Source organism: Nannobrachium achirus (genome assembly GCF_963921795.1).
Source record: "Nannobrachium achirus genome assembly, chromosome: 12".
Classification (NCBI taxonomy): domain Eukaryota; kingdom Metazoa; phylum Chordata; class Actinopteri; order Myctophiformes; family Myctophidae; genus Nannobrachium; species Nannobrachium achirus.
Window position 1 is genome coordinate 3,148,903 of NC_137832.1, and position 24,553 is coordinate 3,173,455.

The 24,553-nt window shown below is 44.0% G+C and overlaps 1 protein-coding gene across 1 annotated transcript in view; it reads right to left on the reverse strand.

Moving 5' to 3' along the window:
* Nucleotides 1-1,944: 1,944 nt before the first annotated feature.
* The window catches only part of gak (cyclin G associated kinase), a 65,347-nt gene continuing 42,738 nt past the window's right edge, over nucleotides 1,945-24,553 (reverse strand). Inside the window, exons 19-29 of the mRNA XM_080738181.1 lie at nucleotides 23,383-23,576; nucleotides 21,286-21,468; nucleotides 19,781-19,947; nucleotides 16,534-16,798; nucleotides 15,654-15,800; nucleotides 15,137-15,277; nucleotides 13,605-13,691; nucleotides 11,170-11,478; nucleotides 8,999-9,147; nucleotides 6,216-6,392; nucleotides 1,945-3,252 (exon numbers count right to left, since the gene is read on the reverse strand). Of these exons, the coding sequence (XP_080594307.1) occupies nucleotides 3,151-3,252; nucleotides 6,216-6,392; nucleotides 8,999-9,147; nucleotides 11,170-11,478; nucleotides 13,605-13,691; nucleotides 15,137-15,277; nucleotides 15,654-15,800; nucleotides 16,534-16,798; nucleotides 19,781-19,947; nucleotides 21,286-21,468; nucleotides 23,383-23,576 (1,921 nt within the window). The 3' untranslated portion in view covers nucleotides 1,945-3,150. The remainder of the gene's footprint in view (nucleotides 3,253-6,215; nucleotides 6,393-8,998; nucleotides 9,148-11,169; nucleotides 11,479-13,604; nucleotides 13,692-15,136; nucleotides 15,278-15,653; nucleotides 15,801-16,533; nucleotides 16,799-19,780; nucleotides 19,948-21,285; nucleotides 21,469-23,382; nucleotides 23,577-24,553) is intronic.

Below are 24,553 nucleotides of genomic sequence, written 5' to 3' on the forward strand. Positions count from 1 at the left end.
GTTAAAAACACATTCATAACGATAAGAGATGCTTTGGAATGACGGCAGCCTCCACTCACACATATATATCGTCGTTGTAGGGTGGAAAACTTGTATGTCCAAAATGTTTAGCATTTTTCATTTTAAAAATGATTTAAACTAGTGAAAACAGCCGATCTACAAGCACACAACGCCTCGCACCGCGAGGCGTTGTGTGCTTGTAGATCGGCTGTTTTCACTACTTTTGTGCGACGGCCTTGTGTGATGAAGCAGGGTTTGCGAAAAAACATACACATTTGAAACTTGGAGATACGAGGTTTCCACCTGACAACGACGATATATCTATCTATCTAATCTCTCTCTCTCTATATATATATAGATAGATATATGCACTTATGCACGCCACATTCAATTTATATATTATCTTAACTTCATGTAATTTATATATCACTGATGATCATGAATCCATGCCCCCCCCCCCCTCCCCCCCAACACACACACACACTAAAGTCCCCAAAACGAAATAAATAAGAAAACATGGGATTTGATTGGTCCATGAGGTAAAATGTAAAATTTAAATAAAAAAGAGAAAGAAAGAGAGAAATACAGAGCAAACACAAAGCAGAACACAGTGTGGTAAAGTGTAGTAAAGAAGCAGATGGTCGCTGTATGGAAAATAGATTGATTAAAAACCCAGAACTGGACATTCATTAAAAGAGTGATTTTCATCTGAAGCTTCCGTATAATACACCCTCCCGCCGTCTCCTAAGCCAAATGTAGACTTTATTTATTTATTTATTTAGTGACTGCCGAAAATAACACCTAGCCAACTGGAGGGGGAGCATTTTTAATTTTTTTTTACGAGGAAAGCCCTTTACATGTAGTCCTCTGGCAAGTCGCCACGTTATCACCATTTGATAACCAAATGATATATAAAAAAAAGGACAAAAAGAACGATAACATTAAACAAAGTCTTAATTATGACAAATGGAGAAAACCCGAAAGGAAAAAGCAACATTTCTTTGCAGGGTTTGGAACCCGACCCTAACCCAAGGCTGGGTTGTTCCAGGGTTAGAACCATTAATTCCTTCCAAACACTCCCATTCCTCAACACTTCCCTTTCAGCATTCCTACAAGGGCTTCCAAATGGACCCTTACAGCTCTGGAACTCAGAGTGTAAAAAATGGAACCAAATGGTTCAGGCACTGACACTAAGGATTGCCCCCGGCAGGTAAATACAACTTTTGAGCAGGTAAAGTTTACCCTCAGGTTGCCCGACCAGGCTCATTTGAGTCTATAAACACAACCCCTGAACGTGGCCAGAGTGCTCTGTCTTCTGGTCTGTGGAACGTAAAATAAGAGCACTGTTTATCGACAATGTGCTGTTTTTACTGTTGCTACACCAACCATAGACATATTCATTCATAGCTATGTAGGTATTTGCTAAGGACAATTTACTTTTCGGGCAAGTATTACATGACCTGTGCTTGCCCGATGGCAAGTGCCTCTGAGACCTTAGTGCCAACCCCTGTGGTTCCAATCGTACACTCTCAGAGTTATGGTGGTCCTGGAGAAAACAAAAAAAAACTAAAGGTTTTAGAACCACTGGTATAAATATAAATGTATATGAGATGTGAATTCCACATAACAGCAGTTCTGACAGTGTAGATAAAACCCGGATCTAAATGTGACTGAGCCAGATCCTGCTTCTTCAATGCTGGATCTGCCTCTTCCGGTCCAGGATTCCAACCCAACCAAACCAAAGTCCAACTCCAGTGGTTCTCAACCTTTTCAGGCCACGACCCCCAAAATAATAATATTTGAACTGATGAGCACTACGAGTTGAGGCATTCCATTTTGTATAACACGGTTCTATTGTGAAAATAGCAGATCTACATGCTCACAACATGTAGATCTGCTATTTTCACAATTTCTGCCAATTTGGCCAATGTCTAATTTGTCATTTTAGAGGTGTTAAAAAGTCCTTAAATTGTCAATTTAGAAATGAGCAAATAGCCTCTATACACAAAATAATGTGGGGACCCCCCTGGGGGTCCCGACCCACAGGTTGAGAACCACTGCCCTATCAAATCCCCAACCCCAGTGGGAAGTGGTGTTCTACCCGAGAAGAGGGCAGGGCTTTAAGGAAGAGGGCGGGGCTTTAAGGAAGAGGGCGGCACGTGCGGTACTGAAAACCTTCCACAGATTTGTGTAAAATAAGAAACACTTCAAAAGAAAAAGAAAAAAAATAGCAACCGCTCACTCTTGCTGACGCCGGGCTCCGCCCACTCTGGATGACGCTCAGGGGGCGGGGCTAGTAACACAGCAGCAGCATCTGGTGGAGAGAAGCGTCTCAAGTGTCCGCGTTCAAATGTTTTTTCTTCCTTTATTTGTTGTGTGGATGTCGCCGACATCGTCATCAAGCCAAACACCCGACGGGGTCGTCACGCGTCAGTGGAGGCTCGCCACCCTGGCTGCCCCTGTGTTCACTGCATGGGTGCCAGGGTGGGCACCCCAGGGTGGGCACACCGTCATATACCCCCCACCCATATGAAGACAACTCAGGCTTCACTGGGTCTCTTCCTCAGTGGAGTCAATTCCAATGGATGTCTGTGAGATTGTCTGTGTGTGTGTGTGTGTGTGTGTGTGTGTGTGTGTGTGTGTGTGTGTGTGTGTGTGTGTGTGTGTGTGTGTGTGTGTGTCCTCATGCAGCCTATGACAGCACCATGTGGTGGAACTGCACACAGGCCAGAGAGACAGAGTTTATAAGTGTTTTATTTTCCCTTCACCGTAGAAGGAAACGAGGAAGGGGGGACGAGATCAAGGAATGAAGGAAGGGTGTGTGTGTGTGTGTGTGTGTGTGTGTGTGTGTGTGTGTGTGTGTGTGTGTGTGTGTGTGTGTGTGTGTGTGTGTGTGTGTGTGTGTGTGCGCGCGCGCGCGTGCGTGCGTGTGTGTGGAATGGAGGGACACATCACCTCTCAGAGGCTCAGCTCTCTCTTAAGGCCCAATGTGGGCTCAGTCCAGTTCTGATCTGGTCCCCCGGTCCGGCACCGCCCCGGTCCGCTCCGGCTGGCCAAAAGAAAGAAGAAAAGAAAGAAAACTGTGGCCTGGCTTGGTCCAGTCCGCTCCAGTCCAGTCCGGTCCGTCTGGAACTGCTCCGGGTCCAGGTTTTAGAACAGAGTCTTGGATCCCTGGTTCTCGAACTCGGACCAGGCGTCGTTGAGTTCCATGAAGATCATCTTAGCGTACTGCTCATAGGGCTGGCCTGTGGCCTGGTGCACACACACACAGGCACAAACACACACACACACAAACAGGCACAGGCAAGGGCACGCACATACGCACACACAAACACAACTAGTTAGCCGGACATTACAAAGGCTTCAATCTGCAGACCTCACAACTAGTTAATGGACATTACAGAGGCTTCAATCTGCAGGCCTCACAACTAGTTTATGGACATTACAGAGGCTTCAATCTGCAGGCCTCACAACTAGTTTATGGACATTACAGAGGCTTCAATCTGCAGGCCTCACAACTAGTTTATGGACATTACAGAGGCTTCAATCTGCAGGCTTCATAACTAGTTTATGGACATTACAGAGGCTTCAATCTGCAGGCCTCACAACTAGTTTATGGACATTACAGAGGCTTCCAAATATGAACACAATCAATATACATTTGTAAACAAGCTGTATAATAAATAATAGCATCCTTCAGACGTTGGTACTTTAGCACCTTGGTAAGGAATACCTCTTCTAGACTGTGGTCAAACGCACATGATTCCTCTTTGTATTACTGTATCAAAATGTTTTAGGAATATATTGAAAATATTCTAAAAATGGCAGATCTACAAGTGCAAGGCGTTGTGAGCTAGGAAAATACACTGAAGGCAGCAAAGCACACACGGGTCCATCCGGTTGTGTTTTACACCCTCGGAGTTAAACTCTATCGTAAACTCTATCATTAGCTCAGGTTAATGAGGGTTCAACTTCTCAAATTCTGATGGCTTCATGCTTGCTCTCTGATGGCTTCATTACCTGACTTTCGCCAGATGGTGGCAGCATTGCGTTGCATTGCTTTACCATCTGGGCTCGGTCCGCCAGCGTTGATAACACTCGTAAAGTCCCGGGCCGGACCAATCAGCGGCAGCTATGGGCGGGCTCTGAGCGGCTCTGAGCCAATAGAGTGACGTTGCCTGAGTGCATGACGTTGCCTGTCTGCAACGTCATGCAGACAGGCCAATATGAGTGGTTGGAGTTGGCACTCCCAGACTGTGATAGAAACGGCCACATCCAATCACCTGCTACAGAAATTCAAAAAATGGCCCGCCCCTTACATAGAGTCTGGCCGAGAGATCCCAGATGTAAGGCAGAGCGTTACGCACTGCTGCAACTATCTGGCGAAAGTCAGGTTAATGGCTTCATGCTTGCTCTCTGATGGCTTCATGCTTGCTCTTGTTGTTGTTGTTGGCTTGTTATTAATGTCAACACGTGTGTGAGAAGGGGGTGACGCTATCACGCTAGAGTGGAGCGAGGCGCAAGCTAAGGCACGCGGCCCGCCCAAAGGACAAACGGCCGCGGCCGATTATTCGAATTTCTTTTTTAAATTCGAATACCGTGCCTTCGAACGAAGCTTTGAATATTCGTTTTTTTTGGGTCAGCCCTAGCACAAATGTTCACAACCTTTTAAAAACGAGCTGATCTACAAGCTCGCAGCGCAGCACTCGGTCCCCAGATGATTAACTTAATGTGTAATATTGTTTTCTCTCTCAACAGTAAACAATCCAACATAAAGTTTAAGTGTATAGAGGGTGTCTGCACATTTCTAATTTAAGGACTTTTTAATACTTCTAAAATGACAAACATTGGCCAAATTGTCAAATATTAGAGGCAGAAATTGTGAAAATGGCCGATCTACATGCTGTTTGCGAGGCGTTATACCGAACCGTGTCATACAAAATGTAACGTCTCAACTCTTAGTGCTCGTCAGACTGGGGGGTCCCCATTTAAAATATTATTTGGGGGTCACGGCCTGAAAAGTTTGAGAACCAGTGTAATAAACAACTCAAATCAAAGGCTTTTTCAATCCATGACGATTCTAATCCTGGTGGATTTCTGAAAGTTCAGGAAACACAAGCTGTTGTTCTGCAGAACGCTTCTGCCATCTACTGGCGTTTTACAGAACTGCAGTGTGCAATCTTCATAACAAATGGATTCTTCATTCCGTAATTACTTTAAGCCATTAATCCTTTCTGACTAATTTTCATGGATCGATCAATCTTTTTTTTTTCTTTTCTTAAATGCATTCGATCAACACCTCTAATCTTTAAATAGTGACGATGACTTTAGAAAGAATGATCTTAACTTGTATACAAAGAGACAATGTAACTGGTTATTATATTCAATAGCCCGGGAAACTCGCGCCGTGGCAGTAAATAAATAGCATTAAATAGTATTATGTTGCTTATTTTGTATAACCTATTCAAATCCTCGCCCCTGACATGCAGCACATTTTAAACTTAAACTTGTTTTTTTACAACAAGGGTTCATATTTTAGATTGTAGTTAGAGCAAAGAAAAGCTGAGTGTTAAAATGTTTTCATTTTTTCTGCTTTCTATTGTTTTAGTGATTTTAATTATGTTGATTTCAGTGGGTGGGGGCATGAGTACAAGTGGCTAAATGTTTGTAATTTTGTGTCTCACTTTATTGGGGTCAGGGTTAGGGTTTGGGTAGGGTCCTATACTCTCACCTTATCAGGGTTAGGGTAGGGTCCTTTCTAAAACGGCGAGTACCATTTCTTGATTCTGATTGGCTGGTTTCCCTTTAATTGCTGTGGTATGTGAGACTATAACCCACACCTTTAATCAGTTTATATAAAACCCAGGTGTGTTATTTCTTTCCACAGTGTTGTGAAGCTAGACTAGAGAACTTGATTGCAAGAAACAGGTGTGTTGTTTCTGCAACCTGGCCGGGAACTACTTTCTTGTAGCTGGGGACTACTTTCTTGCAGAGCAGACCTTATAGTGAATTATTAGTGATATAGAACAATTTTAATTGGTACATCTCTATGATTTTTCACGTTGCCATTTTGTAACCGTTTTAGAAAAGCAATAAGCCACGCGAGGCTTGTGGTTACCTGTATTTTACACCGGCTGAGAGGGTTAGGGAGACACGAGGTGTAGGGAGACTCTCACCTTATCAGGGTGGATGTACAATAAAGAGGTGTCTCTCACCTTATCAGGGTGCACCACCAGAACAGCCTTCCTGTAGAACTTCTTCACCTGGTCGGGGGTCACCAGGTCAGCCATGCCCACCGGCCTCCAGCGCGTCTCCCCCTCCCACAGCACTGTGTGCAGCGTGGACAGCAGCGCACGGATGTTACGCTCCTTACCCTCGATCCAATCATAGATCTACAAAACATGTTGTTATAATGTCATTATAATCCAGTCATAGATGTGACAAAACACAACATTTTTTCGATCCTTGCAAAGTTCTGACAGTAGATACACAATAGAGGGTGTGCATGCATAAAGTGGCAAAGTGAGTTTAACGTTGTTTAAAGGAAACTTTGTTTTTTTACAACAAGGGTTCATATTTTAGAATAGTCATTAGAGAAAAGAAAAGATGAGTGTTAAAATGTTTTCATTTACTGCTTCCTATTGTTTTAGTGATTTTAACGATTTTGATTTGCATGCATGCCCCCAGGTTGGGGGTATGCATGCAAGTGGCTAAATATGTATTTTTAGAGACAATAAGCCCATTCCCAAGATGCACCACAATCTTTCATGGACAGATGTGACTTATGGGGGCTGGTGTAAATAGTAACAAAAAAAATTGCCAGCTTATTGTGTCCAAAAAATACATATTAGCCACTTGTACGCATGCCCCAAACCACTGAAATGAAAATACTAAAATCGCTAAAACAATAGAAAACAGTAAGTGAGAACATTTTAACACTCATCTTTTCTTTTCTCTAATTACAATCTAAAATATGAACCCTTGTTGTAAAAAAAACAAAGTTGTCCTTTAATGCAATCAGATAGGACTTTTGGATGTATGGGCTGTCAAGGCTAGAAAGTAGTTTTTTGCCACTCAGTAGGTGCTCCTGCATAACTTATGATGATGATGTCACACGCATGCTTTGATTGATTGATTTAAGACTTTATTAGAAGTTTGCATAGGAAAAGGTACAGTTTCATGACGGTACAGTTCACTGGTACAAGGTCTACTAAAAGGAGATCCTAGAAAAGACAGCATATTTCCACAGGAAACCATTTAAGTATCTCATATAACATTGAATGACGAATAGAACACAGTACTATGCAGTAGATATATTCGGTAAAACAAAAAGAAAGAAAGAAAAAAATCAGTAAGTCTGTACAAACAGTAAGTATATACAAAGAAGGGGCAGGGGGAGGGTAGGGCTGGGCTAGGTTTGTTTTACCAGTTGCAAACGGCTGCTGCCTGTAAGTGGTTTTTCAGGGCGATTTTAAAGGATGCTAGTGATCCACACTCCTTTAAGACCTTCGGTAGGGCATTCCACATTTTTGTTGTATAGCAGAAGAACGAGTTTGACCCTTTGTTTGAGTTTACTCTGGGTTGAACGTGATCTGTGGCGCTGCCTCTGGTGTTGTAATTGTGGACATCCTTAACGTTTTTAAAGTATTTTGCCAGGTACATGGGTATCTTAGTGATGTAGTGTATCTTGTACACCAGGCCCATTGCAAGTTGCTGTACTCTGTCATCTACTCTGAGCCACCCCACTCTTAACTGGTGAGTAGCGGTGAGGTGAGTCTGATAAGGAAGGTTAAGCAGGACTCTAATTAGTTTGTTTTGGGCTGTTTGGAGTTTGGTTTTTAGGGCTTGTGGGGCGTCACGATACCATAGGTGGACTCCGTAGTCAAAGAGGGGCTGGATTATTGCACCAGCTATGGTCTTCAGTGTGTTGAAATTGACCATCGGGGCAATCCTCTGTAGGAAACGAGTTTGTTGGTTGATTTTAGTTATTACTTTAGAAGTCATCTTTTCGCTGGAAAGATTAGCTTCAAGGATCTTACTTAGTTCAGAGTTAAGTGTCTTTTCAACCTGCAAGTGGTCCTTGCCCGAGACTAGGAGAGCCGAGTCATCCGCGAACAGGAACAGTTTGCAGTTGCAAGCAGATGCCAAGCAGATGTGTGCTGACAACATTACGATCCAGACATAAATATTAACTCATTGACTGAATTATATAACCTGTAGTTTGATAGGGTCTACGTCCCTGGACATCTCATGGTCCTTACCTGTAGTTGCAGAGGGTCTACATCTCTAAACATCTCCTGTCATCTATAACTATTAATTAACTGAATGTATGTCCTCTAAACATCTCCATTCATCTCCTGTAGTATCAGATGGTCTACATCTCTAAACATTACCTGTAGTTTCAGGGGGTCTACAGCTCTATTAGCTGTAGTTTGAGAGGGTCTACAGTAGGGCATTCACGAATAGTGATTTTTAGTATTCGAATTATTCGACCTCAAAGTATTCGAATAGTCGAATATTTGACAGGACTGGCCAAACTGTCAAATATTAAGTAAGCAAGAAGCGAACATTAAAATAGCCGATCTACATGCTCACAACGCCTCGCGTTGCGAGGCGTTGTGAGCATGTAGATCTGCTATTTTCACAATTGTTATCTGCGGAACCGAGTCAAATTAAATGTAGTATACATACAATTCCAGTCAGGGTGGGGTCCCCAGTTTAAATATGTTTATTTTGGGGGTCACAGCCTAAAAAGATTTGAGAACCCCTGGTATAGAGCATTACTGTAACAAATTAATCTAACAGGGGCATTGATAACTCTTTATTATGACTTCCTATCTAGCCAAGCTTTATAAACTATATATTTTTTAAAGAGAAAACAATAAAATAAAATAAGCGAATATTCGACTTCGGTGAACAACGTCGAATAGTGACTTTGATATTCGAATGTTCGAATATTCGAATATTTGGTGAATGCCCTATTCTACAAATCTATTACCTGTAGTTTGAGGGGGTCCATGTCCCGGGACATCTCCTGCCTCCTCATCTCAGCGATGGTCCTGGGCTCCTTGCGGTGGTCCCTGGAGGAGAAGCCCTGCGTGGAGAGCAGGTCCTCGAAGTCGTCCTCCTTCACCTTGGGCTTGGTGCCTGCGTTACCGCGACAACAACAACGTCAAATATTAGAGGCAGAAATTGTGAAAATAGCAGATCTACATGCTCACAACGCCTCACAACGTGAGCCGCTCTGAGCATGTAGATCTAATATTTTCACAATAGAACCGTGTTATACAAAATGTAATAGTTTTTGGGGAGGCCCGATAAGGTTGAGAACCACTGTCTAGTTCAGAGGTTTTCAACCCTTGTCACATCAAGGTCCATTATTTATTCAGCATTTGATCCACAGAACCACCATTTGTTGACATTTAACCTCTCAGACACTAAACTTAGAATATTTGGTTATCGATCAGATTTTGTCCACAATTCCATGCTGTATTGATTAGGGTTGGACACGGTAACCGCCGTACCGCCGTACCGCGGTAAACCGAGGTCTACCGCGGTGTCAGTGTGCTTAACGCGGTAAAAAAAAGACCAAAAAAAGTATATTTTTTTATTGGAAAACAAGCGAGTTTTAAAACAGGGGAGAAGCGAGGACCGCATGCGCTCCATGCCGCTCTGCTCTGGGCCGTGTACCACATGTTTGGAACATAGTTTGAAAGCCACATACGTCACTCTCACTCTCAGAGACACAGACAGTCAGACCTACACAGGGCAAGCACAGCAGCGTCGTAGAGGAGTACAGAGCAGCCTAAACTTTCTCTGTAATCCACACGACACAAGGATGTTAATACATACCTTGTGTTGTGGCATATCTTTTTTTATTCATACGGATTACTGGCGGAGCACGGGCCGCGTGGACTAAAACCGAAAATGAAACTATTTTACTTTTTCCACCGCGTCGCACGTTGTGCCCCGTCAGGCGGCACGTCGGCGATTTTATAACCTTTTCTGTCAAGTCTTGTAACTAAAACCTGTATATAGCAGCACTCAATCACTGCGATTTGAGAGTTGAGACGTGACGTGAGTTTACAGAATCACTGTACACGATCTGACTACCTGTCCTCTTCTGGTTTGTTCACACAGCTGTTTGTGTCTGAAAAGCTAAGTAGCTAGCCTACGTTACTATGGTAACCCGACAGTGCAGATCTAAAAGCTCAGAACGCGTCGCGGATGCGATGTGTTGTGAGCTTGTAGATCTGCTCCTTTCAAAGCCATACCCGCTGTGCTGTACGGAGAAGTATAACTCAGGCAGTCAGGCTGTGGAGAGGCGACTTTTGGGAAGATGATTGCAATAGTTTGGCTTATCGCCGAACCTTAATTAATAGATACGGGGGTGCGGTAATTACCGCAGTACCGGCGGTAAATGGGAAGACGGTAATCGCGGTAACAAAATGTCGATACCGCCCCAGGCCTAGTATTGATGTTGGTGCTAGGGCATTAACGACTTGTGATTTTTGCAAGTCGACTCGACTCAGTAAAAAGTTGAGTTGAACTGAGTTTGATGACGTCATCACATCACACACGACCCCCCAGTTATTTTGGGGGTCCCCAGATGATTAACTTAATGTGAAACATTGTTTTCTCACTCAACAGTAAACAAACCAACATACAGTTTAAGTGTAAAGAGGGTATCTGCACATTTCTAAAGTGACAATTTAAGGACTTTTTAAGGCAGAAATTGTGAAAATAGCCGATCTACATGCTCACAACGCCTCGCATCGCGAGGCGTTGTGAGCATGTAGATCTGCTATTTACACAATAGAACGTTTTTTTTTTTTTTTTTTTACTTTGACTTTCTCTGGTGGGAGTCGACTTGTGTAATGAAGTCGACTGAGTCGACTTGTCGACTTTTTCGTTAATGCCCTAGTTGGTACCATAGGAGAGAGAACAGGTCCACCAAAATAACAATATTTGAACTCTTGAGACCCTTGCGGGTCCATTTGAAAGATCTATAAGGGTCCATTTGGTTACCAACTCTCCATCATTTAGCTATGGGGACCACCTGGAACCCCCTCAAGGACCACTGGAGGTCCCCAGACCAACTGGCTGAGAGCCCCTTGGTCTAAGAGCGAACAACAACAACAACAACAGCTGGCGTTTTGGCGTTCTCACCGAACCCGGGCGCTCGCACGCCCCTCTCCTCTCGCCCGCCGATGACGCTGGCGAAGCTCAGGTTGTAGTTAGGCTTGGCGCTCTGCGCCGCGCCGCTGCCCACAGCACCCCCCGGCTGCGAGGAGGAGGAGGTGGGGATCCCTGCGGAGCTCGGAGGAGTCCAGGGCTTGTTGGCGCTGCCTCCGCTGTGGGCCGGGCCGGGTCTTCCAGCCTGCCAGGAGGAGGAGGAGGAGCCAGATGAAGGCTGGGCGGAGCCAGACGGAGGCTTGGAGCTGAAGGCGGCTGCAGAGAACCCAGTGCTGGAGGAACCTGAGGAACCAGAAGAACAGATGCCCTTTAGTTTACAGACAGCCATTTTAAGCAATGGACGGCTACGGCAGACGGCAACGGTAACCAGAAATGGATCAGTGCTCGATAGATAAACCTGCCGCCGTCGCCAGAAGCTCCCTTTCCACGTAGCGCCTAAAACGTCTGCAGCAGACGCGATGCGTCTATGCAGCAGACTGCTGCATAGACGCATCGCCATGGGAACCAAAGAGCTCAATAATGCTCAACGCGCGTTGTGAGCTTGTAGATCTGCTATTTTTGGTAAAGAGTTGGCTGTAAATGGAAAAATAACTCATCTACAGTGCAAATCAGGTCTCCACATAGTGAAGTGATATTGATGAATTCCAAATATCATCAAATAATTCTGAGGCACCCCTGGACTGCCATCATGGCACCCCAGGGTGCCCCATCGGGGAAAATCACAGTCTTTCGAACGACCATCATTTCGTCCGGAGGGTTAGCGACTCACTCCACGGAGGTTAGGGTGAGGGTTAGAGTCGCGTGTCGAAAAAATGACATGTAGTAACAGCGACACGCCCCGCGTCACCCACCTTGAAAACCCCTGATCTAGGGGTCACTGTGAGGTCAGTGGCAGACAGACTGCTTTCAGTCAAAATGTCCTGTCCATCATTGATTGATTGATTGATTGATTGAAGACTTTATTAGAAGTTTGCATAGGAAAAGGTACAGTTTCATGACGGTACAGTTCACTGGTACAAGGTCTACTAAAAGGAGATCCTAGAAAAGACTAAGCTTATTTCCACAGGGAACCATTAAAGTATCTCACATAACATTGAATGACAGACGGATAGAACACAGTACTATGCAGTAGATATGTAAATAAAATAAAATGAAAGAACCAAAAAAAATAAAACAGTAAGTCTAAACAAACAGTAAGTATATACAAAGAAGGGGCAGGGGAGGGTAGGGTTGGGCTAGGTTTTTTTTTTTTTACCAGTTGCGAACGGCTGCTGCCTGTAAGCGGTTTTTCAGGGCAATTTTAAAGGATGCTAGGGATCCACACTCCTTTATGGCCTTCGGTAAGGCTTTCCACATTTTGGTGGTATAGCAGAAAAACGAGTTTGACCCTTTGTCAAAGGTTGTCAATACTGGAAGGAGCCCCCTGTCACACTGAGGGAGATCCCCACTTTCTCAGCTTTTAAAGGTCAACTGAAACAGTGGTGGAAGAGTAACCTTGTGATCATGTAAGAATTATCGGTCCACAATAGAGTAGTGTGCTGCTGTTTTGGCCAGGACTCCCCTTGGAATTGAGATTTGTTTAATCTAAAGCAAGGTATTAACCGCACCGATTCGGCTACGAATCGGCGGCGGAAGGCAGCGGAAAGTGTCTGCTGCCGACCGGGAAGAGGCGCTTGCCGTCGATAGGGCTGTCGGAAACCGCCGATCGAAAACCGAACCTGCTCAGTCTTTTGCAATCGGTCGGTAGGATTGAGGCGACATTAGTTTGCTGCAGCTGCAGAAACAAAGCCTAAATAAGCCAGAGACATTGTCTCGTGGCACATTTTAACTAAATACCATATTCTCAATCTCAACTCTAAATTCCTATACCAATCGAGTCCAAAGCAGCGCTAGTAATATTGCTGAGTGTTGTTTTGATGAGACCAGGAAAAAAACACCGCACGGAATCTCCGCCTCCGCTTGCCATATTCCGTGAGTGAAACAAGCGGCCAGGTCTATGAAAATAAGCCCAAAAGAAGCGACCAGTTTCACCTATGGAGCTCTATTACATTGGCTATTTTCTAAAAGAATGTTGAAAGCAAGGCCAAATAAGCAACTACACTTCAGAAACAAGCCCAAACTAAAGCAACCCACAACTAGCAACATTATAGTAAAACAGGATCAAAGTCGCTTACAACGAGCAGACCTGGCAACACTGCCATACGTTTTTTGCAGTTCTTTGCAATCTGTGTACAGTCAGAAGGAGTCTCCTGTAGGCTGTTTGGTGTGGAGACACCTTAAAAAAAAACAAGTACAAGTCGCAAGCTTGTTGATGGGCTTATGTTCAGGTACGCAGCGCACAACAAAGGAGGAAAGGTTACCTGGTAGTTTAAGATAAAGGTATACTGGTAGTTTAAGATAAGGGTTACCTGGTAGTTTGGAGCCCAGGTTTCCCAGGTCAGCAAACGGATCGAAGCTCTGAGACTTAGCCTTGGAGAAAGATACTCCTCCTGGAACTACACACACACACACACACACGCACGCACGCACGCGCGCACACACACACACACACACACAGAAGAAAGAGACGAGGGAGAATAAGATAACGTATTTTGCCGCTCTACCCCTCTAGGGGTGGGTGATATGGTGATAAATATCGTTGAGACGATACAATGTCTCCACGATATGACTGTCAGAGATATCCTATATATCGTGATACAATGAGGGAGCCTTATAAAAAATCTGGTTGAGTTGTTAATACAGAGATTCATCATTCATTTAAACCTGCATTTTGGTCTAAATCAGTAGCTCTCAAACTTTAAAATGTCAAGGTCTCCCTAGCCTCGGGATCCAGGCATTTTAAGGTCTCCCTTACGGGTCCATTTGGTTTCATTTGTACACTGTCAGAGTTACTTGTAAGGATTAACCCATTTAGGCCTGAACACATTATGACGCAATATTTTATGCTTTAACTATTGAAAAATAGCAGATATACAAGCTCACAGCGCGGCACCGAGTGCCGCGCTGCGAGCTTGTAGATCTGCTATTTTTGAAAAAAAGTCGTGAAAGTGTGTGAAAATCTTTGAATATATGTGTTTTCAAAGCGAACGTTTGTAACTCAAATTTTGCTTCTGGGTGGTCCCTGGAACTAGATATTTTGAAATGGGGGTCCGTGGCCAAATAAATATCATTTTGGGGTCCTTCACATGAAAAGGTTTGATACCACTGACATAGTAGTCTCTCAAGAACAGACTAACTGAGCTCCAGTTGAGTGAAAAGGACCTTTTCTTTGACGATGGCTGGCCAGATTGCTGACATAGAAACATAGGTTTTTCAAAAAAAACTTTAGAAGGATTCCAAAGACACTTATAGAATCGGGTCAAAATTCTAATTTTCACGATTTTTCAAAAATAGCAGATCTACAAGCTCGCAGCGCGGCACTCGGTGCCGCGCTGTGAGCTTGTATATCTGCTATTTTTTTAATATTTAAAGCATAAAATATCGCATCATAATGTGTTCAGGCCTAAATGGGTTAATTTAGACCTCCAAAAAGGAAACCAGAGAGTCCCTGGACCACTGGTCTAAATGGTCTGTTAAATATTAGAGGCAGAAAGTGTGAAAATAGCAGATTGGCGCGCCTCCGTCGTCATCACAGAAAACAAGCGCTCCTTCTACAAGCGTCTCCTACGGATTCCAATTAGCTACCTGTACTGCTATTGGTGGGTTTGGTTCAGTACCTGTACTGCTATTGGTGGGTTTGGTTCAGTACCTGTACTGCTATTGGTGGGTTTGGTTCAGTACCTGTACTGCTATTGGTGGGTTTGGTTCAGTACCTGTACTGTTATTGGTGGGTTTGGTTCAGTACCTGTACTGTTATTGGTGGGTTTGGTTCAGTACTTGTACTGCTATTGGTGGGTTTGGTTCAGTACTTGTACTGCTATTGGCGGGTTTGGTCCAGTACCTGTACTGGTATTGGTGGGTTTGGTGCTGGTGGAGTTGGCTCCGCCCCCCATAGCTCCGCCCCTCCAGCTGTCCCAGCCTCCCAGCAGGTCAGGTTGGCTGGCCGATGAGGTCATCTTAGTAGACTCCTTCACCAGGGAGTCTGACGTGCACGCACGCAAACACACACATGCACGCACACACAAAAAAAGAAGAAAAACAAAACAAAAAAACTGTTTAAGCGTCCAATTAATGTCTACATGGTCAGTGGCCTCATTACATGGTTGAGATGACAGCTGTTAAATATGCAATGAGAGACTGCCATTACAGTCTATCGCTACACACTCAAATTTTTATACGTAATAAAAATAAAAACAACAGCACTTTGATGACTGAACTTAAGCCATTACCTGGAATGCATTATTATTATTATTTTATATTAATATTTTGTTCAGGTCTACTAGACTAAAAGTAAAACATTTCAGATGAATAAAATATGACAGAAACTAAACAGATTTGCAGTTCTGATCAGAACTCACTGAGGTTGAAGAGGCTGCTGTTGGAGGCGGGGCCAGGGTGGGGGTCCTCGGACCCCTCCGAACCCAACAGGTCCCCAAACAGGTCCGCCGCCCCCCCGCCCACACCGGGACCCCCCATGCCAAACGGGTCGAACAGGTCGCCTAGAGCTGGACACACACACACACACACACACACACACACACACACACACACACACACACACACACACACACACACACACACACACACACACACACACACACACACGCACACACACACAATTAACCTGAGGCTGATTCAAAACTTCGAAAAAAATAATATACTGTATATGTAGATCGTACGACCTACGGATCAATTTGATTTCATTTTACACTATCAAGAGTTAAATTATCATTAAACATCTGCATTACTTAATTTACAAAAAGTCTACACAATCAGAGAATGTAGAAGAATTGTTATTTTGATCAATAGTAAGGCTGATCCTAAAAGAAAAAAAAATAAACAAGGACTTGGTTGCAGCTGGAATAGAGTTTATGCATGTCACAATTATTACATAATCGCCTAATCACAATTATTTTGTCATAATCGTTTCCATGTTGAACATTTTCTAAAATAGTGGAAATAGCAGATTTACAACAACGCGTTGCGTTGAGCTTGTGGATCTGCTATTTCGACTATAAATGTTATTTTTTAAGTACAAAGTTGTCAAATATGTCAGTCATTTCTTTGTATATTTAGGTTATGCGTCATATCTGCCATGTGCAACTTCAAAGCCTCCAAGCCAAACAGAAATGTAATTGTCAACGACAAAAAACACAATAAAATTGTTAATCGCAATTATTTGAGTGACGATTAATCGTCATGTAGAATGTCATAAAATCGTAGAAAAGAACTCTTTACGTTTGGGTGCTGCTGCAGCGGGGGCCCCAGGCGGGGGGGTGGGGGCCCCGGGGGGTCCCCCGCCAAAGAACAGCTCCTCCTGCGGTGGCGCGGTGCTACCAGCAGGGGGAGCAAACAGGTCGTTGAGCAGGTCGCTGTTACTGGACGAGCTCTTCATGACGCCCGGGGGAGGAGGGGCCGCCCCCGCCGAGGAGGAGGGGTCGGAGTTCAAACCCAGCAGGTCGGCCGTGTCACCGCGAGGGGGAGGGGGGGAGGGAGGAGTTTCCTGGAGGGGAGAGGGAGAGAGAGAGAGAGAGAGAGAGAGAGACAGAGAGAGAGAGAGAGACAGAGAGACAGACAGCAGGAGTGAATCAATAGAAGGCGTTCATCTATCTCTTTCCAAAAGGTTTAAATGAAGAGTTAAAGGGATATTTCATTAATAATAAATGAAAAAAGTTATTGATAAAACACGGCCTGCTCACATATTAGGAGGGTAGTATGAGTCACCAACTGTTTTTAATGAATCTATCATGGTTAAAATGGAGTTTGAAGTTACAATGGGTGTTTATGGGGAGGGGTCCTGGGCCTGGAGGGCCTGGTAACATTTACATCAAATCAGAAGCGTAGGGAGCGGTAGGTGGACGAGGCGCCCGCCTACTGACTGAGATCTGATCTCCCTTAAATTAAAAAATAAAATTGTGTAAAGGCCTGACTGGGCAGTATAATGTGGAGAGGACCTGCAGGCTTGAAACCCATGTTTCCTATTATTTTCAAGCAGGGGGGTTTGGGCCATTACCTTTCTGTACTTTTTACTGTATAAAAGGGGGTCTGAAACTGCACAGCATGATGCTCTGGTCCTGTGAACATTAGTAAGTAGCAGCCAGTCTACTTTAAATGGCAGCCTATAGAATACAGATGGTGCTGATTACCTTTGCAATGTAAGGATATATTCAATGTCGTCTCAAAAAAGAAGGAAAAAAAAAGCATGTCACATGCTTTTCTCCTGCCTCCAGTCCAGACGGTCCATGCAAAAGGAGTTTACTATTCACTTTCATTCAACAGAATGCAACAGCAATGCAAAAGGTTCAAGCTACAGAAAAAGCCATCCTATAAATGTCCCTTTATTTTAGCCAGTTTCAAAGGAAAATCACCTCACGTTTCTCTGTTGAAAAAGTCAGTTCACTTTGAGTGGTGTTGTCTTGTGCACACGCTTAATGCATGTCAGGTGAAGCCCGTTAAAGGTCGTTAGTCTCCTCCGATAGTTTCACAAAGTAGCCTACATTAAGCAACAGAAATGTATTATGTAACAATTTAATTCCCTTACAGAGGTTTTACAAGACAAAACAACAGGAGCATGAGATAATATTTTGCCCTTAAATATTTGAAAGGAATAGAGTAGACTACTGTGACACAAGGTACATTTCTCACCTTGAAAACAATGAAATGCAACCTTATTTATTTTAGCTTTTAAGACAATCGTTTTGCAAGATAATATTTTGCTTGTTAAAAAATATGTATTCAATAATAATATTATTAATACTATTTGAAATAAATGATCTCAATATGTACCCATAATTTTAAAATAAAGGTTTTGCCATAATCATGCAGCTCTAACAGTGACACAGACATAGCAGCAATGGCATTTCGCCTACCAAAATGTCATTCCTGGCTACGCCACTGAATCAAATATCTAAATATTGAATGAAGCAAATTAAAAACTCTTCCGGGTGTTCATAAAAGCCTGATTAGACCATAAAATTACCAAACTTTTTTTGAAAGTGAAATATCCCTGTTAATGTTAAACTGTTTCATATAAATGTATCTGGAAGTGTAGAACATTGTGTGACATGATGATATTTGTATAGTAATGTATGATATTTTCTTTTATTAATGATGATGTCATTTGGTATAGATATAGAGCGGTATGGCATTTTGTAATTATTCTCAGACTATGTACGTCACTTCCTGCTATTGAGCGTTCAGTGACACCGATGATGGCCTAGAGACGTAACGCCTCTGTTCTGTTGAAGCTGCTGCTGCAGCATCTTTATTAAAAAATAATCTACTGGAAGTGAGTGTGGTTTGTACCTTTCTTCACGTCTTGCCTGATCCCGCTCCCAAGGAACCCTGAACTGACAGACTGACTAGTAATAACGAGTAGAGCCAACCTTTCCTTGAAGTTCATCTGTCTCTACCACAGAGCAGAGGATTTCCAACCATTTTGACTCGGGTCACCCCTGGAAATAACCTTTTCCTCCAAGGCACCCCAGAACGAGGTACAGCTTGTAAGCATCGGGCAATCGTGGACAGCTAAACGTGAGGTTAGCGCCCGCACAAAATTGTGCCAAAATGGCCTGTAATGCTGTTCTGCTGGCATTCACTCTCGTTTTGGGCTTCCATGGTGTGTAAAAGAACATGTGTTGCTTTGTCCTCCTTACTGCGGGAGAGTGCAACCAACATGTTTAGCTGTGTCGCTCATTCCACGAACGCCTGATGCTTACAAGCTGTACCTCGTTGTAAAGGTGGCCAAACAACGATGAAAATGATCAAACACTTCCCACACTTGCTGATATGAACAATTAGGCGACTACACGCTTATCACTATGAATAACAAATGACACTGATCATCCTCTGCATCGCTACTTCCACCTCTTGCCATCAGGGCGAAGATACAGAACCTATTCTCTCTTCATTTTTATCCCACGATTTTGTAACCCATTTTATCACCCAGTGCCAATTGCCTATGTAATGTTGGGCTCTGCTCTCCCTCTGCCAACCTGAGGAGACCTCATGCTTCCTTCAGTGCATGAGGAGTCCAAGTTGTTTCTTTTCACCCGACAGGGGGGATTTCCCCGATTTGGACGTAGCGCGTCGAAGGAACACGTTATTCCAACCAGTTCTTTTCCCCTCTATCAGGCGCCCCGGCTGGCTAGGGGGAGGCAGTATAGAGACCAGGATTACTGCATGTTTTTGTGAGGGTATCTACCCTAGGAGACACAAGGAGAAGATGCAAACTCCACACACCACCCTTTTGCCAACCCTTTTGTGGGCGCTGATGACACAGAGGAGAGAACACGCCCCCAGCGTCCCCCGGCGGGAATCAAACCCAGGACCTTCTAGCTGTGAGGCGACAGCGCTATCAACTGCGTCACCATGCATATACAGAACCTTGAAGTGGCACAAGGTTGGGTATTATGGGTAATGGAGTTTTCCTACCTGGTAGTTTGTATGGAACAGCTAGGTGTTATGGGTAGTGTAGTTTTCCTACCTGGTAGTTTGAGTGGAACAGCGTGTCGCTGGGGTCACGTGACAGGGGCTCCCCGCCGGGGGCGGAGTAAGAGTAGGACTCGCTCTCTGATTGGTCGCTCAGCTCCTCCGGGTCGTCCAGGGTCCCGCCTCCCTGGCTGTCCGAGGCGTCCGGTTGGTCGACCGCATCTGGAAATCCACAACATGTCAATCAATCATCTGGTATGACTGACAAACTGCAAATGGAGATCAGTTTTGTTGATGACGTCATTTCATTATGTTCTGGTTCAGCTGTGATTGATTTGTATTTATTTTACTCCAGATGGGGCTGTTCGCTAAGACAGGGGTTTTCAAAGTGGGTGACGGGAAACCCTGGGGTGCCGTGACGGCAGTCTAGGGGTGCCACGAGATCATTTGATAATATTTGGAATTTATTTGGACACTTGAAAAAATATTAAAAATAAATAAAAAATAAATAAGTACAAAGTTATTTTCAGTCAGTTGTAACCAAAATGGCCATTATCTCAACGTTTTCCTCGCAACATAATCACTAAAATATCGTCACTGTCGGGCAGAAACCTTGTATCTCCAAGTTTCAAATGTGTGCGTCTTTTGGTAAAGCAAAGCCCTGCTTCATCATACAAGACTGTCGCACACAAAACTAGTGAAAACAGCCGATCTACAAGCACACAACGCCTCGCGATGCGAGGCGTTGTGTGTTTGTAGATCGGCTGTTTTCACTAGTTTAGTACATTTTATAAATGATAAATACAAAACGAACGGTTTTGGACATACAAGGTTTCCACCCGACAACGACGATATGCAATAAATATGAGGTGAAAATTATAATGTAGGGGTGCCTCGGATTAAAAATATATATTTATGGGGTGCCCGGAGACAAAAAACTTTGGGAACCCCTGCGCTAAGGGCCCGTACACACTGCAAGACTTTTTGCTCCAATTTTGCTGCCGGGGACCTTTTTTGGCACTACTGCCCAGCCTAGCTCTCACACACATATCACAGGAACCTTTCACATTTGCGTTGGACGTCATGAAACAGATGCTGTATGGGCTTATCGGGTCTGGATCCCATCCTGGTGAAATATCTGGCAGTGTGTGATCCCTTGTGGGCGATCAATCTCATAGAGTGAAAACAACAACGATATTATGACAGCCGATTTCAAGAAAGACACTGGTGTAGTGTGAAATACTTTAATGATCCGATGACACCCCGACCACTTCTAAATCTGCCTTAAAGGAGTAGTTCACCCCCAAAATGAAAAAAAATTCTATTGATTACTCACGACATGGAGACTGGAGTTCAATAATATTTTTTTTGTATTTGTTGCATTCCTCAGACAACAAATTGATTATAGTAAATTTACCCCCATTGATTCCGGATGGGGACCCCATTATCCGGAATCAATGGGGGTAGATTTAATGCAATCACATTTTTAATCTTAGGAATGACAAAAAACTAAAAAGGTAATGATCTCATGTGGATGTGAAGCGTGTGCCCGCTACGTACCGTCCCAGTCCAGCGTCTGGAAGAAGTTGTTGGCGTTGGTGTCTGTGCTGAGGGGGGACTCCAGGGGAGTGGGGGGTCCCTCGGGGACCCCCTCAGGGGGACCCTCAGGGGTCTGGGCCGGCTGAGGACACTCTGAATCATAGAAGGCAGAGGAACCAGGCTGGCGGGGCAACTCTGGTTTACCTGGAGCAACAAGACACACACCAGCACAATGAATGAATTAATTGCTTTTTTTTTTACCCCACGATTTTATAACTAATTTTTCACCGAGTACCTTATTGTCTAAGCCATACATGGGCAACTGGCGGCCCGGGGGCCACATGCGGCCCCCACCTTCACTTAATGCGGCCCGCAGGTTAATACCGGAATTCAGCTGTTACAATTCCAAACATGACCTGCTATAATTCCGTCTATATTAGTAGCTTAATGACTAGTATATTGTAGAATTAAAATGTATTTTTTTATGTCCAATGTATTTGTATTTAGGTTCATAAGGTTAACATGAGTATATAACTAAATGCATTTGAAATTAGATAGAAATGTTACATTTCAGGATTCCAATTCAAAAACAACAAAAAATTATTCAGGATTCCAATTCAAAAGAAGCAAAAATTGCCGATCTACAAGCTCAAAACGCATCGCGCTGCGATGCGTTTAGAGGTTGTAGATCTGCTATTTTTGCGTCTTTTGTATGAGATACTAGAATGACAAAGCAATAGCAATATGCAAAGTGGCCCTCTGGAATGAAGGTGGAAATATAGTGGCCCTTGCCATCATCAAAGTTGCCCACCCCTGGTCTAAGCTGTAATCCTGGGCTCTGCTCTCCCTCTGCCAACCTGGGGAGAGCCCTGAACTGAGCTCAAGCTTCCTTCAGTGCATGAGGAGTGAGCAGGCCACTTCTTATCACCTGACAGGGGGGAGCTTCCCCGGTTTGGACTTAGCGCGTGGAAGGAAGACGTTATTCCAACCAGTTCCTTTCCCCTCCACCAGGCGCCCCGGACCTACGAGCTGTGAGGCGACAGCGCTACCGACTGCACCACCGTGCCCCCTTGAATCAATGATTTTTAAGCAAACATTTGGAATCCAGGGGGTCCCTGAAACAACATATCTTGAGATGGGGGTCCGCAGTCAAATACATATCATTCTGGGGCTCCTTGACATGAAAAAGGTTTGAGCACCACTGATCATAGAAACATAATATACATATTATAACATTTTTTTAGTCCCTAGTCCCTAGATGATTAACTTAATGTGCAATGTTGTTTTCTCTCTCAAAAGTAAATAAACCAACATAAAGTTTAAGTGTATAGAGGGTATCTGCACATTTCTAAAGTGACAATTTAAGGACTTTTTAATACCTCTAAAATGACAAATTAAACATTGGCAAAATTGTCCAATATCAGAGGAATTGTGAAAATAGCAGATCTACATGCTCACAACGCCTCGCGTGAGCATGTAGATCTGCTATTTTCACAATAGAACCGTGATATACAACATGTAATGCCTCAACTCCTATTACTCGTAGGTTGGGGGGGTCCCCAGTTCAAATATGATTATTTTGGGGGTCGCGGCCTGAAAAGGTTTGAGAACCACTGATTAACTCAGTCGGTGCCATATTTAAAGTGGGATGACCTCTTATATTGCCGGTTCGCCAACAAAGGGTTAAAAAAATAGTGTGCACGCTGGTGCACACATTCGTCCACAGATCATGCACTATGCATGTGCATGCTTTTCACAGCTTTCAAACAAAAAAATCCGCTTGGAAATCCGTTCAGGCATTCAGGAGAAAGGAGCCCTTATGTTTTCTTCAAATGTAAACAAACATGGCTGCCATGTTTGAAAGATGGGGTTGGTATGGGGGTTAAACATGCAATTTCGCGATCGCGATCATGCCTAGTACACTGTTGGAGGTCCAAAATGTTTTTTTTTCAATTTTTTTTTTTAAAAGACGTTCAGAAGATGTCTGGCAGGGAGATCCATAGTGAAAAAGACGTTTTAAAGACGTTTTTATTATAGAAACATCTTTTTTGGCAGGGTATGAGTTAAGAAGACATTTTGTAGAAGGGGGTCGTCAGAAGGTGGTCCCCAGGTTCCTACCAAACTTGCTGAGGATCTCCTGCTGCTCGTCGCGGGAGGAGAACAGCATCTTGGGGTTGAGGCCCTTGGTGCTGAAGGCCTCCCAGGGTGGGGTCTTGGCGCTGGGACGGTCCCGCGCCAGGACCTCGATGTCCAGGTTGACCTGGAACAGGTCAGGGTACTTCTCCTGGATGTCACACGCATCCAGGTCATATCTAGAGCACGCATGCACACACGCACGCACACGCACACACACACGATCTCATCAATATTTGTGTTTCCATAAAGCTTATTCGAATTAGGAAGCGAATTGTCATGAAGTCGAAAAAAGAAAATGTGCATTTTGCCTGTTTCCATTCACTGATAAAATGTGATTCTTGCGAGATAGTTCATGAAATAGTCGGACAGGCGCTATTTTTCCAGTCGAGTGAGACACATTATTGAACATGCACTGTAACGCAGGGCTCTGCAGCCTATAGTTAAGCACTATTACACAAGAGGGTGTGTGCACTATCACGGTTATTTGGCCGGACAGCCTTGCTGCAGCATTGAGCCGAAGGCGAGTTCCGTAGGCAGGACTGAAGGGACAAATAAGTGTAGTGCAGTAGTGCTCATTAACTGCAGTGTTGGAGAGCCTGTTTTCCATTGAGAGCCCGACTACCTGTTGTATACATTTCATATATAAGATAAGAGAGAGAGACACGGGGAGAGAGAGAGAGAGAGAGAGAGAGAGAGACAGAGAGAGAGAGAGAGAGAGAGAAGACCCTCCACTCCACAACCCCGCAACAGCATTGAGCACAATAACAGCTGATATAGGCCTACAGTACAAGCTCATCACAGCTCGTTGCGGATGCGATGTGAGCTTGGAGGTCTGCTGTTCTCGGCCACTCTGTGCATGTGACGCCGTCGCCGAACGGAGAATAATAATGACGAATGGTTTTACTGTTGAGCACAACTTTGAACGTTTTGGTAAGGTACACCCTAGAGGCGGCCGACCCCCGCCAGCCCTTCCCGCAAGTTCAATTCATTTTAATTCAAAACATAATTGGCTAGTGTTTCCATTCACTAGTGCGCATTGTTTTTTCGATAAAGCCTCAAAATCCACCTCCTTCAAGCACATAAATGTTTTTGTGAATAATGAAAGTTTATTCGAATTTTGAAGTGTTAAATAAAAAGATTTATGCGCAAAACC